The sequence below is a fragment of the Antennarius striatus genome, chromosome 2 (genome assembly GCF_040054535.1).
Source record: "Antennarius striatus isolate MH-2024 chromosome 2, ASM4005453v1, whole genome shotgun sequence".
In the NCBI taxonomy this organism is placed as follows: Eukaryota; Metazoa; Chordata; class Actinopteri; order Lophiiformes; family Antennariidae; genus Antennarius; species Antennarius striatus.
This window is the reverse complement of record NC_090777.1, coordinates 19,066,685-19,081,926: the sequence shown is the minus strand read 5'-3', so window position 1 is coordinate 19,081,926 and position 15,242 is coordinate 19,066,685. Positions and strand designations below refer to the sequence as shown.

General features: G+C 40.8%; 3 protein-coding genes across 6 annotated transcripts; all 3 read left to right on the top strand.

Moving 5' to 3' along the window:
• The first annotated feature begins 286 nt into the window (after positions 1 to 286).
• traf3ip3 (TRAF3 interacting protein 3) lies at positions 287 to 7,625 on the top strand. Its single transcript, XM_068324739.1, has 14 exons — positions 287 to 445; positions 1,234 to 1,684; positions 1,793 to 1,922; positions 2,027 to 2,144; positions 2,263 to 2,290; positions 2,394 to 2,423; positions 2,931 to 3,026; positions 5,326 to 5,397; positions 5,629 to 5,766; positions 5,902 to 6,039; positions 6,114 to 6,249; positions 6,335 to 6,480; positions 6,733 to 6,849; positions 7,150 to 7,625. Exons 1-14 carry the CDS (start codon positions 429 to 431, stop codon positions 7,348 to 7,350), a joined length of 1,818 nt encoding a protein of 605 aa, XP_068180840.1. The 5' UTR covers positions 287 to 428; the 3' UTR covers positions 7,351 to 7,625.
• A 146-nt stretch (positions 7,626 to 7,771) lies between these two features.
• On the top strand, positions 7,772 to 11,388 carry dnase1l1l (deoxyribonuclease I-like 1-like). Its single transcript, XM_068324776.1, has 9 exons — positions 7,772 to 9,140; positions 9,250 to 9,407; positions 9,495 to 9,583; positions 9,679 to 9,765; positions 9,851 to 9,975; positions 10,536 to 10,648; positions 10,787 to 10,944; positions 11,039 to 11,135; positions 11,221 to 11,388. The coding sequence occupies exons 2-9, from the start codon at positions 9,270 to 9,272 to the stop codon at positions 11,299 to 11,301; spliced, it is 888 nt and encodes a 295-aa protein (XP_068180877.1). The 5' UTR covers positions 7,772 to 9,140; positions 9,250 to 9,269; the 3' UTR covers positions 11,302 to 11,388.
• Positions 11,364 to 15,099, top strand: si:dkey-183p4.10 (cilia- and flagella-associated protein 251). 4 transcript variants are annotated; one of them, XM_068324715.1, is made up of 6 exons: positions 11,364 to 11,481; positions 11,732 to 11,913; positions 12,025 to 13,575; positions 13,670 to 13,736; positions 13,819 to 14,032; positions 14,120 to 15,099. In XM_068324715.1, exons 2-6 carry the CDS (start codon positions 11,871 to 11,873, stop codon positions 14,234 to 14,236), a joined length of 1,992 nt encoding a protein of 663 aa, XP_068180816.1. In that variant the 5' UTR covers positions 11,364 to 11,481; positions 11,732 to 11,870; the 3' UTR covers positions 14,237 to 15,099. The 4 variants fall into 4 exon arrangements, with proteins under 4 accessions (XP_068180816.1, XP_068180832.1, XP_068180808.1 ...); XM_068324731.1 differs by having other exon boundaries at positions 11,375 to 11,913; positions 12,025 to 12,846; positions 13,333 to 13,575; XM_068324707.1 differs by having other exon boundaries at positions 11,376 to 11,579.
• The last annotated feature ends 143 nt before the right edge of the window (positions 15,100 to 15,242 follow it).

Genomic DNA, 15,242 nt, shown 5'->3' with positions numbered 1-15,242 from the left:
ACGCACGTTCACAACACTGGCAAAATAAGGTCTTGTACAGGCATTAACTAGTAACTACATCATGTCGTGAGCCATTAACTAATTTTAATGAAAAATGTCGTTGTTTTTGAGGAAATAATAAAAATCTCCCAAAAGGAATGCATACATAATGTTATCTGCCTCCCCTGAATTTTATCCCAGACTGCATGCAGGGGGACCTGGCTGGTCTGTATGTAATCTCGGGGCCCACCCGTGTGTGGCATCAGTTTGGTACGAGTGGCTGCTGAGATAGAGGAACATATGACGTGGTAGTTCTCTCCACTTCCTCTCAAGTTATGCTCAACAGAAACTGCTACACGTAAAACACTGACAAACCCTCGGATACTATTACAAAAGAGTGAGTTCATGGGTAAATTCTGAGGCATTTCATGAGCGCATTTCCACACTGAATGAAATGGCATTATAGGTAAGTTTTGTTATGAATTTGTGCTTATTAAGCAACTTTTTTTTTTCATTTTCTCTCTACAGCATGCCACAAATCATCAGTGTTAAATGTAAATTTCCTGCAAATTTCAATAACTGTAACATGTGCTTTTCTATTAACTATTAATACTCTTAAAGTTCTGCCATTGTAGTGTTACGGAGCCATTACGTCTGTACAATACCTGATTTAACTGTAAATTCCATGTCATGGTTCAGAGAGAAACTGTATTTCTACGCACCACCAGGCATCTTCAGTGTCGCCCTGAGTAGTTTGCATTTTATCTTCACCACCTGTTCATGTATATGTACAATTTGGCTTCTCGAGATCAACATATACCACATTTGTAGTAGTCATCATTCACGTACCTGCAGTGTCTTATATTAAAATGCTGAGCTGGTATGTAATTAACTTCAGATGTACAGTCAGAGTTCTCATTTTTTACATGCAGAACTTGAAAGTCATATTTTATGTCAGCTTGTACCATCTGTTGTGGCGACTGTTATGTGTGCATGCAGTAATGTATATCCCATTAATATGAGTGGTATTTATTTCCTCATATTTTATTAAGGAGCTGTAACAGTGAGTGCTGTCATGAGCTTCTAATACTTCGTTGTGACGCCCTGTCACATTCAGACTCTCTTGTTATTTCAGATGATGCCACCTCTCATCCTGCTATAACTACTTGATTCCCATTTCCACTAACTGCCCTCCTTTATTTGTGTGTTTTTTGGCTTCAACTTGAACCTAACCTGAGTGTCTTTGTGTGCCAGGGATCAAACCTTCTCAGCCAGTTGGGCGTGCAATACCATGGACGTTCTGACTGTCTGTGGAATACAGCTCTCCCCTGTGAAAAACTTTGACCAATTGCTAGAGATCAGAGCGCAGAGACACGAATACCTGCGAAGACGTAACAACGTGACTTCATGTCGTAGCCCTACAAGATATTTTAACTCATTACTGATAAAGAGGGAACTGAAGAAAAAGAGACATTTGGAATTTTTAAGGAGGAGATCAGTGAGTCCAGATCTGTCTAGTTTGAGTGTGAACTATTCTTCAAAGTCAAACCCTTCGACAAACACGTTGTCATTGATAAATAACGGTTTCCTCGTAAGGTCAGAGAATCTGCATGCAATTACACAAAACACCACCACAGCAAACGGACGTCCAGTGATGAGTTTAACACCCAACAGGATAACTGATGGCCCAAGCACCAGTACATGGGTAAACGTTGCGTCCTCTGATGTTACTAAGGATGTTCACCAGATCTATGATTCATCTTTTCACATCCACAGGGAATAATATGTGCACCATTTCTCTCCATGTCCACAGTCTTCATTCTGGTCAGAGCAGGGATCACCGATGAGGCAGGAGAAAGGCCAGGCATGGACGACAGCATCTACCTCACAGTCAACCCAGCATCAGAAGAAGAGCACAGAAGAAACAGAGAACCGTCTCAAAGGTAATATTCTCATTCTTTTTATTATTTGCATACAGGTACAAACAAACCATATTTGTATTAGTCTTATATAATAGATAATGCTTCTTTTTTTCTTTTTGTGAAAGCTCAGAAAAAAACCATCAAGGCATTCACGCAAACAGAAAGCGTTCAGCAAAGATACTCCATCCAAACTGAAGATAGAGTCCATAAAAACATGCTGCAAGACACCAGTGTGCAGACGGAGTGAGTTTCATCTGAATCCAAAACCTTACTGAAACAGTAAATAACAGTAAAATGGTGTTTATCACAGATAAGTTGTAAAGGCTTTTATAAATGAGATGCTGTATTATTTCCTGTGCAGGTCCGGTCTTGTCACCATCAAGGAGTCAGTAAGTGTCAAATGTAACTTACTGGAGTTTTAAACTCATTTGCATCATTAAAAAAATTTGATTTTCCTAATTTAATTAAACTGTCTCTAAATTCATACAACAGGATGTCCAGCGCTTATCTGACTACTTGCAGGTAAAAGATTTTAAATTTCTAATTCAATCCTGAGCTGATTTTATGTATTTGAAATTACACATTATTATTATTCTTACAAATTAAAAGTTGAATTTCATCAAACCTTTAAATACAGCCAACAATTTCACAGAGTAAATCTGGTGCTTGAATGAGCCGTAAATATTTCAGAAGAAAGGACAAATGCATGTTATCAGGAGGTATCTCTTCATAAGGATTTCTTACCAGTGTATGAAAGGGGCTATTAATGAATTTTCCTTCTACCCTCATATCTTAATGCCGACAATACTAGATTAAAAATCTGCCAAACATCAAAGTCTCATCTGGATGGAAATACAATTCTGTTGACCCAGAATGTTTAGATTCACCAGAACTTGGTGAAAATGAAGTAATATCAGATAACGAATAATAATAAAGTTCTAAATATGAGTTCAAAGCCCCGACAGTAGATGTTATCTGACCTAACTTACACTTAGTGTAGGTATCACTCTTCTGTCTGTTTTCTGTCAGGAGGCCCTGTGGAGAGAGGAGGCGCTGAAGACCAAACTGTCAGCCCTCAGGGAGAGCGCGTCAAAACTGACCAACTCCTCTGAACTGATGTGGACTGTAAGACACCCCCAGGCAGTTTACTCCACACACCTACAGTGTTTCTTTATTGTTGCTGTTCATTTTCTTCGGTCCTCTGCGTGATGTTATTCAGAAAGTGTTTGTTTTTTTAAATTTGTATGAAAGTGTCGTATATTGCACAGCATACTGCAGCTGCTACTCCAGGAAGGCCCATGTAGTCTGTGGTTTGGCGCTATCGGTTTCCGTTTCAGTCGTTGCTGCAGAGGATGAGTGCAAGCTCTCATTTTTGTACAGGAAGGCATGGTGGCCACAAGCTATTATCTGTACCATGCACCTATATTAGCTCTGTTTGCTTCAGTGGCTTTAATAAATAAAGGGAAATTATCCATCCATCCATCCATCTTCCACCGCTTAAAACCGTAGTCGGGTCGTGGGGGCAGCAGCTTTAACAGGAAGCCCTAAACTTTCCTTTCCCCGGCCACATCCACTTTGCTTTCACGGCTTTGCTACCGTGAAGTTGTTTAACTACCTCGGTGACTTTGCCCAGAGAGATTGATTCGAATCCCCATCATCCTCTGCAACAGAGGACAGGTCAGTTGGGGTAGTTGGATTCAGGAGTTCCTCAAAGTGTTCCTTCCAATGACCGACAACCTCCTCAGTCGAGGTCAACAGTGTCCGATCCTTGCCATAAACAGCTTGGATGGTCCCCCGTTTTCCCCTCCTGATGTGTCGGTCAGTCCTCCAGAACAACCTTGGTGCTGTCTGAAAGTCTTTCTCCATGGCCTCTCCGAACTCCTCTCACACCCTCTGTTTTGCCTCCATCATAGCAGAGGCTGCAGTCCTTTTGGTCTGTTGGTATCCTGTAACTGCTTCAGGAGTCCCCAGGGACAACATGCCCCTGAAAGCCTCTTTCTTCAGTCGGACGGCTTCCTTGACCACCGGGGTCCAACACGGTGGTTGAGAATAACCACCCCTAGAGACCACAGCTCTCAGCTGCAGCTGCAGCAATGGAAGCTTTGAACATTGACTATACAGGTTCAATGCCCCCAGTCTCCACAGGGATGCACAAGAAGCTCCTTCGGAAGTGTGAATGGAAGGCCTCGCGGACAGAGTCCTCCTCCAGACGTTCCCAGTGACCTCGCACTACTCGTTTGGGCTTACCAGGTCTATCCAAAGGTTTCCTCCGCCAACGGACCCAACTCACCAGCAGGTGGTGATCAGTTGACAGCTCTGCCCCTCTTCTCACCCGAGTGTTCAAAACACACGGTTGAAGGTCAGATGATATGATCAAAAGATCGATCATTGACCTCCAAGCTAGGCTGCTCGGGTACCAGGTACACTTATGAGCATCCTTGTGTTCGAACATGGTGTTAGTTATGAGCAATCCATGACTAGCACAGAAGTCCAACAACATAACACCACTCGGGTTTAGATCAGGGAGGCCATTCCTCCCAATCACGCTCTTCTTGATGTCTCAATCATTGCCGACGTGTGCATTGAAGTCCCCCAGGATAACAATGGAGTCCCCTACAGGGATCCCATGAAGGACCCCATTTAGGGACCCCAAGAAGGCCGAATACTCCGAGCTGATATTTGGTGCATATGCACAAACAACGGTCAGAGTTTTCCCTCCCACAGCCTTAAGGCGTAGGGAAGCGACCCTCTCATCCACTGGGGTAAACTCCAACACAGTGGCGCTAAGCCAGGGGCTTGTGAGTATCCCCACACCCGCCCTGCGCCTCACGCCTGACGCAACTCCAGAGTAAAACAAGGTCCAACCCCTATCCAGGAGTTTGGATCCAGAACCGAGGCCATGCGTGGAGGTAAGCCCCACCAGATCCAACTGGTAACGCTCCCCCTCCAACACAAGCTCCGGCTCCTTCCCCGCCAGTGAGGTGACATTCCACGTCCCCAAAGCCAGCTTCTGCCGCCCGGGTCAGGTCTGTCATGACCCCCTGTCGTTACTGCGACCCAAATGGCAGGACACCCGACTCCATCGATCTGCCCTGCGGGTGGTGGGTCCACAGGGGCAGGGAAATAATGCCGTATTTTAATTTAATCATATTTTATTAATGATGGTTTGACCACTACTACTATTAATCTAATTAAACAACTGTGAAAATTGTTTCTCTATCAGTAAGGAGCATGTTATTGTCCTCACATGCAAAAGCAGACACTGTGATCCTTATTGAGCCTTGCAGATGCTGAATGTTTTCTCTGTGCACCAGTGAGCACAGGCAGTAAAAGATGCTGTAACAGATTTTGGTATATGGAGCATTCATTTTCCATCTGCAGGCTGCAGCGCAACAGACAGTCATTTCCGTTGTAACCCACACAGGCTCGCTGCAATGAAGATCTGCTGAGAAATAAGATCAAGGCTCTGGAGGCGCAGCTGCAAGTCTGTCTGCAGGTAAGAACAGCTGCTAGTAAAGCCACACAAGCAGTTTTTAAAAATCATGCTGGGAAGTAATTTGTTATATTGCTTTGCAGCAAGTCAAACATTTTTTTCCTTTAACAGCCACCTGCTCTACTCATTCTCGCTATCATGCAGCGGTAGGACAGTGTCTGCTGAGCATGCTCCTGCATCTCACTCTGCGTGTATTTGTAGGTTTAACTCGGATGTGTTTGTCCTTCTCTCAAGTCTCCCAAAGATGGTGTAAAGACAATGGTGCTAAAGATGGAGAAGCAGAAACTGGTGTATGAGGAGAAGGCCCTGGTAGTTGTGCAGAAGGCCATACAGGAAAGAACTGAGGCACTCATCAAGGCTGAAGCTGCACAGGTCAATCTGTTTAAATTTTTAAAAAAGAAAATAAATTTCAGTTTGATTATGAATACAGACACAATGTGTTAAAATATTTCAGTTAGCATGTAAAAAGTCAGGTGTAATATCTTATTTATTTACCTTTGCCACCAGGAAGGGCTAACTGCAGCAAAGGTAGAAGCATTGAGATGGCAGAACCGTTATGAAGAGCTGAAGCTGAGCAATAGACAACTGAAGGAGAACCAGCTCCTCTGTAATGAGCAGCTACAGCAGCTGCGTAGACAGGTGGAGGTAAGGCACAGTCTAAATGATGGATGGTGTCAAGTTTTCCATATGTAACTGGATGTAACGTGTATCACATGCAGCTATCCAGAGACAGAGAGATCGAGCTGAGGGAAGAGGGTTCATCATTAAGACAAGAGAAGGTTGAACTACAGTACAACATCAGCCTGCTGGAAGACGACATCCAGATGTTAAGAGAGGAAATAGAGCATCTTCAAGGCAAGATACTCAACCCTTGGGAGCTGGTTTTATTTTGCTGACTCTGAGCCTGGATCAGATTTTTAAGCCGCTTCTTGTTTTCTAGATGAGTGCAGCAGAAGCCAGGATATTATGATGCAGTGGCACATGGCACCAGAGGAAGAGGAGTCACCAGTCACAGTGAAGAGAGAGTCTCAGGTGGAGCAGGAGCTCCGTCACACTCAGGAGAAACTCCAGCATAACGAGAGAGAGGTGAAGATGGGCTTTGTCAGGGTGTCATGGAGTGTGTGTAGATTTAATGTAGACTCAACTGATGATCACATCCACTATAATCAAAAACATTTATCCATGTGTTTTAATATTATTTTGCCATTTTGAATATGTGTGTGTGTGTGTGTGTGTGTGTGCGTGTGTGTGTGTGTGTGTGTGTGTGTGTGTGTGTGTGAGTGTGTGTGTGTGTGTGTGTGTGTGTGTGTGTGTGTTTGTGTGTGTGTGTGCGTGTAGTGCCAGGAGCTGCAGATGGAGCTGGAAGCCATGGCGTTGGAGTTTCAGTCCAGCCGGACACGGCTGTCGCTGTGCAGGGACGAGCTCCGTCAACTCTACCACAGCCAGAAGAGAAGGGTGAGCTGTGTGTGTGTGTGTGTGTGTGTGTGTGTGTGTGTGTGTGTGTGCGTGCGTGTGTGTTGTGTGTGTGTGTAGATCGGGTTAAAACCAACTGACTTTGTGGCATTTCTTGCTGCAGTGTCCATTGAATCAGCTCACAACACGTCAGTGATTGACCAGAACTGGCTGACAGAGGAATAACTGACAGACAGACTGACTAATTGACAGACAGACTGACTAATTGACAGACAGACTGACAGACCGACTGACAGACCACTGCAGCAGCTGACTAAAAGAATCCTCTTTTTCTTTCTTCAGGCGCTGTGTGACTCCTGGTTGAAAATGTTCTCGTTCTTCCTTCTGCTCCTTGTCACGCTGGAGGTTGCCATGTTGTGGCTGTGGTATCCCCCTTTTAGGGAGCATGTTGAAGACCTTTACTCACACATAGGGACACGTATTGAAGATTATCTCATGGAAATGAGCAATCCTCAACACTCTGGCTGTTTTAGACCAATATGATGTTGCTGTACATTTTTTGTTGTTTTTGTAGTGAAAGTCAAATGTATTTAAGATTTAGTTTGTTCATTTTTACATCATTTTACACTTGGAACTATATATTTGTGTGTGAGATGTGAGATGTGAGATAATATGCTAATGTTCAGGTCTGTAGAAAGTGTAAATCACTGTTAGCTACAGGTCAGACCGATGTGAATCACATTCTAAGAGATGAAAAACTGTGAGCAAGTCTGTTAAGTCAGAATCACCACCTTGAATTATTAAACATGTTAAGCACAGTAATGGTTCAATCTGTTGCAGTGAATGAATTGGCATCATATCTCTGAGTGAGATTTATCTTATTACATGTATCAGTGACATGTATCAGTGTCATTTGCTGTCTCACCTTCACAATCTTTATCATCAACCAACCAACATTTATTCACATTTGGGAAACATTTTATGAATAAAATGTGAGTAAAAAAGTGAGTAGAAAATTCCCTTGAAACACATTTACCATCTAAAATGGCCCAAAAGTCCTTTTTTGACAACAGTATTTTAAAAAGCAATAAAAGTAAGATGTGGTGAAAAGTGACCATGGAGACGGGGATGTGATCAAACATGCTCCGACTGTTTTAGATAAGTAGATAAACAATAATAAATATGGTCACAAAATTTGTTAGTCGTATTCAGATCCTTCACCAAAATACACGTAATAAATACTGCAAAGTAAACATGTTACATCACAAATAAGATCTGCATTAAAATTTATATTTAAGTGTTCAGTAGTATCACTATTACAAATGTAAACATGTTTTCAAAGTAATAAATAAAAGTACCCATACAACTATCAGGGATGTAAATAATACTGGATCATCATTAGTGATAATTAGTGTGTATACAGCGATCAGTAACATTTTCATGTAACGCTGACTGAGCCAGGGCAAATTCTGTTCAGTGGTTTCATAAATACACTCTGAACTCAGTAAGTAACTAGATGATTATGATGATGAATAATGATTAATACTGATATATCATAATAATAAAATATATCTTGTATTTTTTACTTGGTTTTTATCAGCATCCTTATAAGATGTTTTTCAGTTTCTGTTCCAGATGATAAAGTTCATTGTACAAATCATAACACATATCTGCAAACATAAAACAAACACAACTATTTAGTGGTCTCCACAATTTAAAAAAAGTCATATTAACTTCTAATCCATCCCATTATGAGGGAAAACACAGAGATGGGACCAATAATCTGCATTGATCACCTTAGTAATGTGTGGTAATGATCAGCTGTTAATGTCCATACTAAAAATGAGATAGATAGATAGATAGATAGATAGATAGATAGATAGATAGATAGATAGATAGATAGATAGATAGATAGATAGATAGATAGATAGATAGATAGATAGATAGATAGATAGATAGATAGATAGATAGATAGATAGATAGATAGATAGATAGATAGATAGATAGATAGATACTTTATTAATCCCGGAGGAAATTGCATGTCATACATAAATGTTCATGAAACCGACACGTGTCCTACTCCATTGTGAGATTACACCTAAATACAAACACACTCAGAGCTGAGCTGAGTGTGACCCTATTGTTTTTTGTATTCAGTGGTTTTAACTGTTCCAGATGAAGCTCCATTCTCAACAGGCACTGACACAGCAGGATCTGCAGGGCCTGTCTTTCACCAACATTTACCTGCATGTTCCCCAGTCACACCACACCTGACTGAAGAGATGGGTCTTCACCGGGCTGGGGTCAGTCTCACACTGGAGCTGGACCTGCAGGTAAGACGTTATGAAATAGGTGCTGTGGGTGCAGGTGAGGGAAGAGATTCCTTTTATCCTATTTCTCAACACTAAAAGAGGATCTTGCCAAACTCTCCTTGACTTACAGAATTTTAACTCTTTGCAAAAATGAGGACTGCAGTTCTGCTTGTTGTTGGGTTGTGTGTGTTGAACGTCACATCTTCCCTGAAAATCTGCGCCTTCAACGTCCAGAGCTTTGGTGAATCAAAGGCGAACAACAAGAGAGTGATGGGGATCCTACTGAAGGTACTCCACTCTATGTGTGAGACAAGTAGAGCAACATCCACATTAACAATGACAACTGATCGTCACAATATTTCTTTTTCTTCTTAGATTCTTTCTCGGTGTGACTTGTGTCTTATTCAAGAGGTACGAGACTCCAAGGGAGAAGCAATCCAAACTTTGGTGAAGGGTCTTAACAGGTGATGATTTAAGAGAACTTGTGAATCATCTGCCACATAAAGCAGCATTCAGTCAACAACTTCATCTTTAAACTCGTTTATGATGTTATAAACAGATTTGACCAGTCCAACTCATACTCCTATGTGGAGAGCGAAAGGCTGGGGAGGAAATCCTATAAGGAGCAGTACGTCTACATTTACAGGTAACCCCTGTCAGACGTGACACACTGTTGGTCGGTTTGATATGGCGTCCTCAATATCATCCTTTTCTTTTCTTGCCTTCTCCAGGAACAATGTGCTAAAGGTCAAAGAGTATTATCAGTACCAACAAGATCTAGAGGGAGATGGGACCAATGACACTGAAGTTTTTTCCAGAGACCCTTTCATTGTTCGCTTTTATTCGCCTACTACATGTATGAGGAAATATAACAAAGCAACTGTGGAATTATACAAGAAAAAAGCCTTTACATAGAGAATTCTAGTTATGATCTGAAGCTGGTTACACAAAGACACATGTAGATCAAACTATCAAACCGCTCAGGTCTTTACAACAGATGAATGGTTACCCTTTGGGTACCAGCAAAATATCAATATGTTGCTGGTAAAATTCAGGGAAGCATGATAAAAATACTAAAATGTTCCAATAACATTAAATCTCATAAATTGCTGAAAAAGAAAACAACTAAACAAGAAATTAGTACCAGTCACATCTGGTTGGCTGTAAAACCACTAAAAACCTGTAACATGTAAAACCTTGAAATTTTTAATGTTTGAAATATTTTATGCCTCATTCATGCATTATTCTCTGTCCTGTGTGCAATAATTAACTCTGCATGGGTTTGTCTGTTTAAGTGCTGCTTCAATCCCTCGATACTCATGATCACATTTTAAAGTTAAATGAAGCAGCGTGGTAAATGGGGCAGAATCAAGGCAGCCTGGAGAGTCACAGATTTACTTGATCTGTTTTGTGCAGTGGTGAAGGATCTGGTCCTGATTGGTCAGCACACCTGTCCCAGAAATGCTATGAAGGAGATGGAACAACTCTATGCTGTCTTTAAAGGCATTCACAAGAAGTGGAGGACTGATGTAAGTGACACTGTATTTAATCATGTTATTCATTAGTTTATCTCTTGTTAGGGTTAGGGTCTCTTATTGGTTCTGCATTTGATTTTTTTGTGTGTCTAATTTCATATTCTATTCTCTCTGTCCTTTTCCTGCAATCAGAATATAATGATCTTAGGGGACCTTAATGCTGGATGCAGTTATGTCACCATCAAGGGCTGGAGAACATTGCGCTTGAGGAGTGACCCCAAATTTCACTGGCTGATAGGTGACGAGCAAGACACCACCGTTCGTGAGAAGACGCACTGCGCTTATGATAGGTCAGTGAAGGAATGACAGAGTCACTTAAGACGGCATTCTATAAAAAACTTTCTGCTACAGACACTCAGACATGGTTTGTACTTTGCCAAGTAGGATCATTGTCCACGGACGTGAGATCATCTCCTGCATAATGCCAGGTTCAGCCCAACCATTCAACTTTAAGGAGAAATTCCACCTCACAGAAGATGAGGTAAACATGTAATCATGCTTTTTCTTTCTTTCACTTACAACACATTAAAATTGAACATTAATCCCATTGTTTGCTGGCATTTTAGGCCCTTGAGGTCAGTGATCATTTTCCTGTGGAAGTAGACCTCAAGCCAAATCACCGCTACCTTCTCCGCAATGAGCTGTGAAACCACACTGGACAAGCAACAACACACCAGGATGTTTTCATTTTAATTGTCACTTTTACCTGATAAAATAAATCACTCTACAGAATATTCATTGAGAAGTGTTCTTTTCTAATTGCTCTAAATGATCAACAAAGTGGCAAAGCAGTCCTTTCACCTGCAGATTATGAGACACAAATGGACGTGAGTTGTTTCAGTGTGAAAGAACTGAATCTTCATCAGCTTCACTTTTTGTTATTATTCATAAAATACCACATCAAAGCTGATGAGAACAAGTGAAGGTATTCGCCCACAACAACACAAAATGTTGTTTTACCGTTCAGCTTTTCAATTACCTTCAGGTTAATGATAACCTGTCTCAATGATTTTTTGTGATTTATTCAACCGTATATATTAGTTTTAAGTTGTAAATTGTACACCGTCTGTCTGACAGGAAATCACTTGCAGCAACATGAAATGAAAACCACTTCCTACTCTCTTCCTCTCCATTTGGAGAAATCAACAATGCAGTTATGTTTGTCTTGATGTAACTCCTGATCAAATACAAACTGTTGGTTTGAATATTTGGAAATATGGACAAAAGTTTTGCAGACATACGAACTGATGCATTTTCTGGTAAGAAATATGTCTTAATATTGTGTTGCATAGATATTTTTTTTCTTTTTAAAAACTCTTTCTTAAAATTTTTCACTTTAATTTGATCTTTTGCAAAAAAAAACTTTGCAGCATCATTTCCTGATGGAGATTTTGACTTTAAGAATCTCAGTCTTGATGTCAAATTTGAAGCAGAATTCTCAAATGAGAACATACCAACAGAGGAAGATGAGACTCAGCACCAGGAAGCAGTCCTGTTTAGCACTGAAACTAAAGATGTGCCAACTGCTGAAAATATTGCAAAAGAGCCATTGAATGAGGATGACTTTCAACAGGAAGAGGCAAAGAACCTGGAAAAAACACCTGAGAACGACTGCAAAGGATGGGATGGAAATTCTGAACAGGACATTTCACTCTCTGGAGAAGATGAAGAAGACGATGAAGAAGACATGGTGAAAGGAGAAGAACCAAGACAATTATTCACGGTCTGCTGCAACAGCAGATCTTGCAATCACAATAAACCCGACAGGTTTTTGACAGAGGGACAAACTCTGGACCCAATCAGTTCAAAAGACCTTCAGGTTAGAAATAAGGAGCAACGAGACAATGAAACTGATGAGAATGTGACCTATTTTGGGAGACTCCCAGATTGTGGTAGTGAAATGGTGATAAAAGCTGATGAGAATGACGAGGAAAAGCATGAGTGTAAAGGAGAAAAGCAAGAGGGCTTGTCTGATCGTCAGCAGGAAGACACGGAAATGAAACAAGAGGAGAGTATCTCCGATGGATATTTTAGAGAAGAGATTTATAATTCTTGCATTGATGGTCCAGTGAAAGCTAGTTTGGAGATTCCAGAAAAACCATTGCAAAATCAAATGGATCTTATGAGTGAAAATGAGGAGAAGTATTTAGAGAAAATGAAGGATTTCTCTGGGGAAGAGCACCAAGAAGCAGGTGAGAGCTTTGCAGATTATCCATCTGACTTATCGTCATGTGAATACATAGAGAATGAAGAAATAAATCAAGACTGTAACTACCAGTTGAATGCACAGGAGGCTGCCTGCCTGGAAAACTCTCTGATTAATGTGGTAGGAATGGGAAAAGCTGAGGATTCTGATGGGGGGGGAGATGAGTGTCTTTCCAGCATATGTTTAGATGCTGACAAGTTTAGGTTTCTGGATGTGCTGACTGGTGAAGATGACTTGGAAAATATGTGTCCACAAGATGTAAACAATACACTACTGCAGGATGTTCACAGTGAGAGCAGCGCAGAGTTTGCTAATCTGAACACATCTGACAGCTACAGTGAAAGAGATCCAAACATAAATTGGAATCTGGATTTGATAACAAGCGATAACCTTTTGTCTGAGGATTTCTTAGGAACAGAGCACACAGACAGACAGGAAACAGTGCTTTCTGATGTCACTCAATGTCCTCCAGAAAAAGTCAGCGCCTCCTTAGTGGTGGAGAGATTTGATGCAAGAAGCTCAAACCCTTCAAACCTGGGTTCCCTAGATGACAGCTTCTTCTACGGCACTGAATTTGAAGCCTCTGGGATCTCTGAGCTGGGACAACTGGAAGACGAAGACTTTGAAGATGAAAGTTACTGGAAACAAGAGCAGGAGAGAATTACGGCATTTCACAGGATTTACTATGAGAGTGGAAGAGGTGACAGAAAAGAAAGTGAGTGAAGATGAAGAGGGGAGAAATTGTATTGTATGTGTGACAGTTTCAAAGTGTGTTATCCATTATAAGATTTCCATTTATGCCTTTATAGGACGGCAGATTAAAGTTCCGTTTTGTGCAGATCCTTTGTCTCAAGTCATTTACTATGATAGTGACAGGTAAGAAAAGTATTAAAAGGTTTGTCTTGAAACAAAAATCTTTCTTAACCTGAGAGCTGACAGCTTCTTTGTCCTTTATCAGCAGTGACAGAGATTCATTCAGCAGCTCCACAAGTGGAGAGGAGGACGTGAGCTCTGCAGAAACATCTGAGGTTTTGACGTTGGCTCAAAAATTAAAGTGGCATGGAGAAAGCAAAGAAAGTAAAACTTGTTGTGAGCTCCCAAAAATTCAACTACCAGAAAATAAGGAAAAGCAAGATCTGATCAACAAACAAAACTGTCGCAGCAAGCAAAACGTGTGTGTTCACAAGCCTTTTTTGAACGTTCACTTTGCCAAGTTCTTGTTTGGTTAAAATTGATTATCTGTCCTTTCTTGTTTTTAGTGTCTCAATATGCTAAAAGTGACACTGAAGATGGTTCTGGTGGCAGTGATGGGACTCATGATCTTCTGGTTGGTCACAGTTGAATCACGCTGGCTCAGTCAGATATTGTTTTTTTAGAGAAAACTGGAATTGTCCTTAAGAGGACCAAAGAGGAAGACCAAAGAGGAGGTTTATGGATGTGGTGAAAGAGGACATGAAGGTAGTTGGTGTGAGAGAAGATGATGCAGAAGACAGGATTAGATGGAGGCAACTGATTCGCTGGGGCGACCCCTGATAGGAAAAACCAAAAGGAGAAGAAGCTCGCAGGCTAAGAAATTTAGTGACAATATTGTCAGATAACAATGTAAAGTGCTAAGCTTTCACACTCTATAATTAACTATTTTGTGCTAAATAAAGATTGCTGCGTAAAATTCTGATGACATCTGAATGATTTGCAGAGATGCTGTTCCCACCTTTTGATAAATAATCAGAATGGACCAACATTTTTATTGAAATATTGTAAAATACTCCACTACTTCTACTTATTTATTTAAGTAGTTAAAGTACAAGCCTTAGGCAAGTCAGGTAGAGCCCAACGAGCAGACCCAATCGGCCCCAACAACAGATCCAGTGGCATAAGCTCCAAAATGAAAAGCAGCTACTTGCTAACCAAACAGACGTAAACATAGATGGTTGTCAGAGACAAGAAGCAAGTACAAATGTTTTAAAGGTATTTGTTCTTTAAAGCTTTGCATCTATTTCTATGTGAACACATATTACAAGTATGTATTGCCCTAAATGTATTTTGAATGTTCGAACTTTTCTCTAGTACAGATTATTATGCATTATACTAATTCTACTTTTAATTAAATAACCTCTAAGTAAAGTTAATATCGACATTACCGCCATTCACCTATGAAAACTACTGTGTGTGTTACCGTCTGTCTAATGCTGGTGGCGGCGCTGTTTCGATTTTGGAAAGACCCCAGAACAAATTTAAATCATAAAAGAAGCCATCTGTGTTGGTTATCAAGGTCAAGATTATTAAATAAATCCACAAGATTTTACGAAGGTTTCTTGAAAAGGTTTCACCTCTCATCCAAAAGCCTTCTCCAGTTCAACTGACACATCTTCCAGAAGCTTT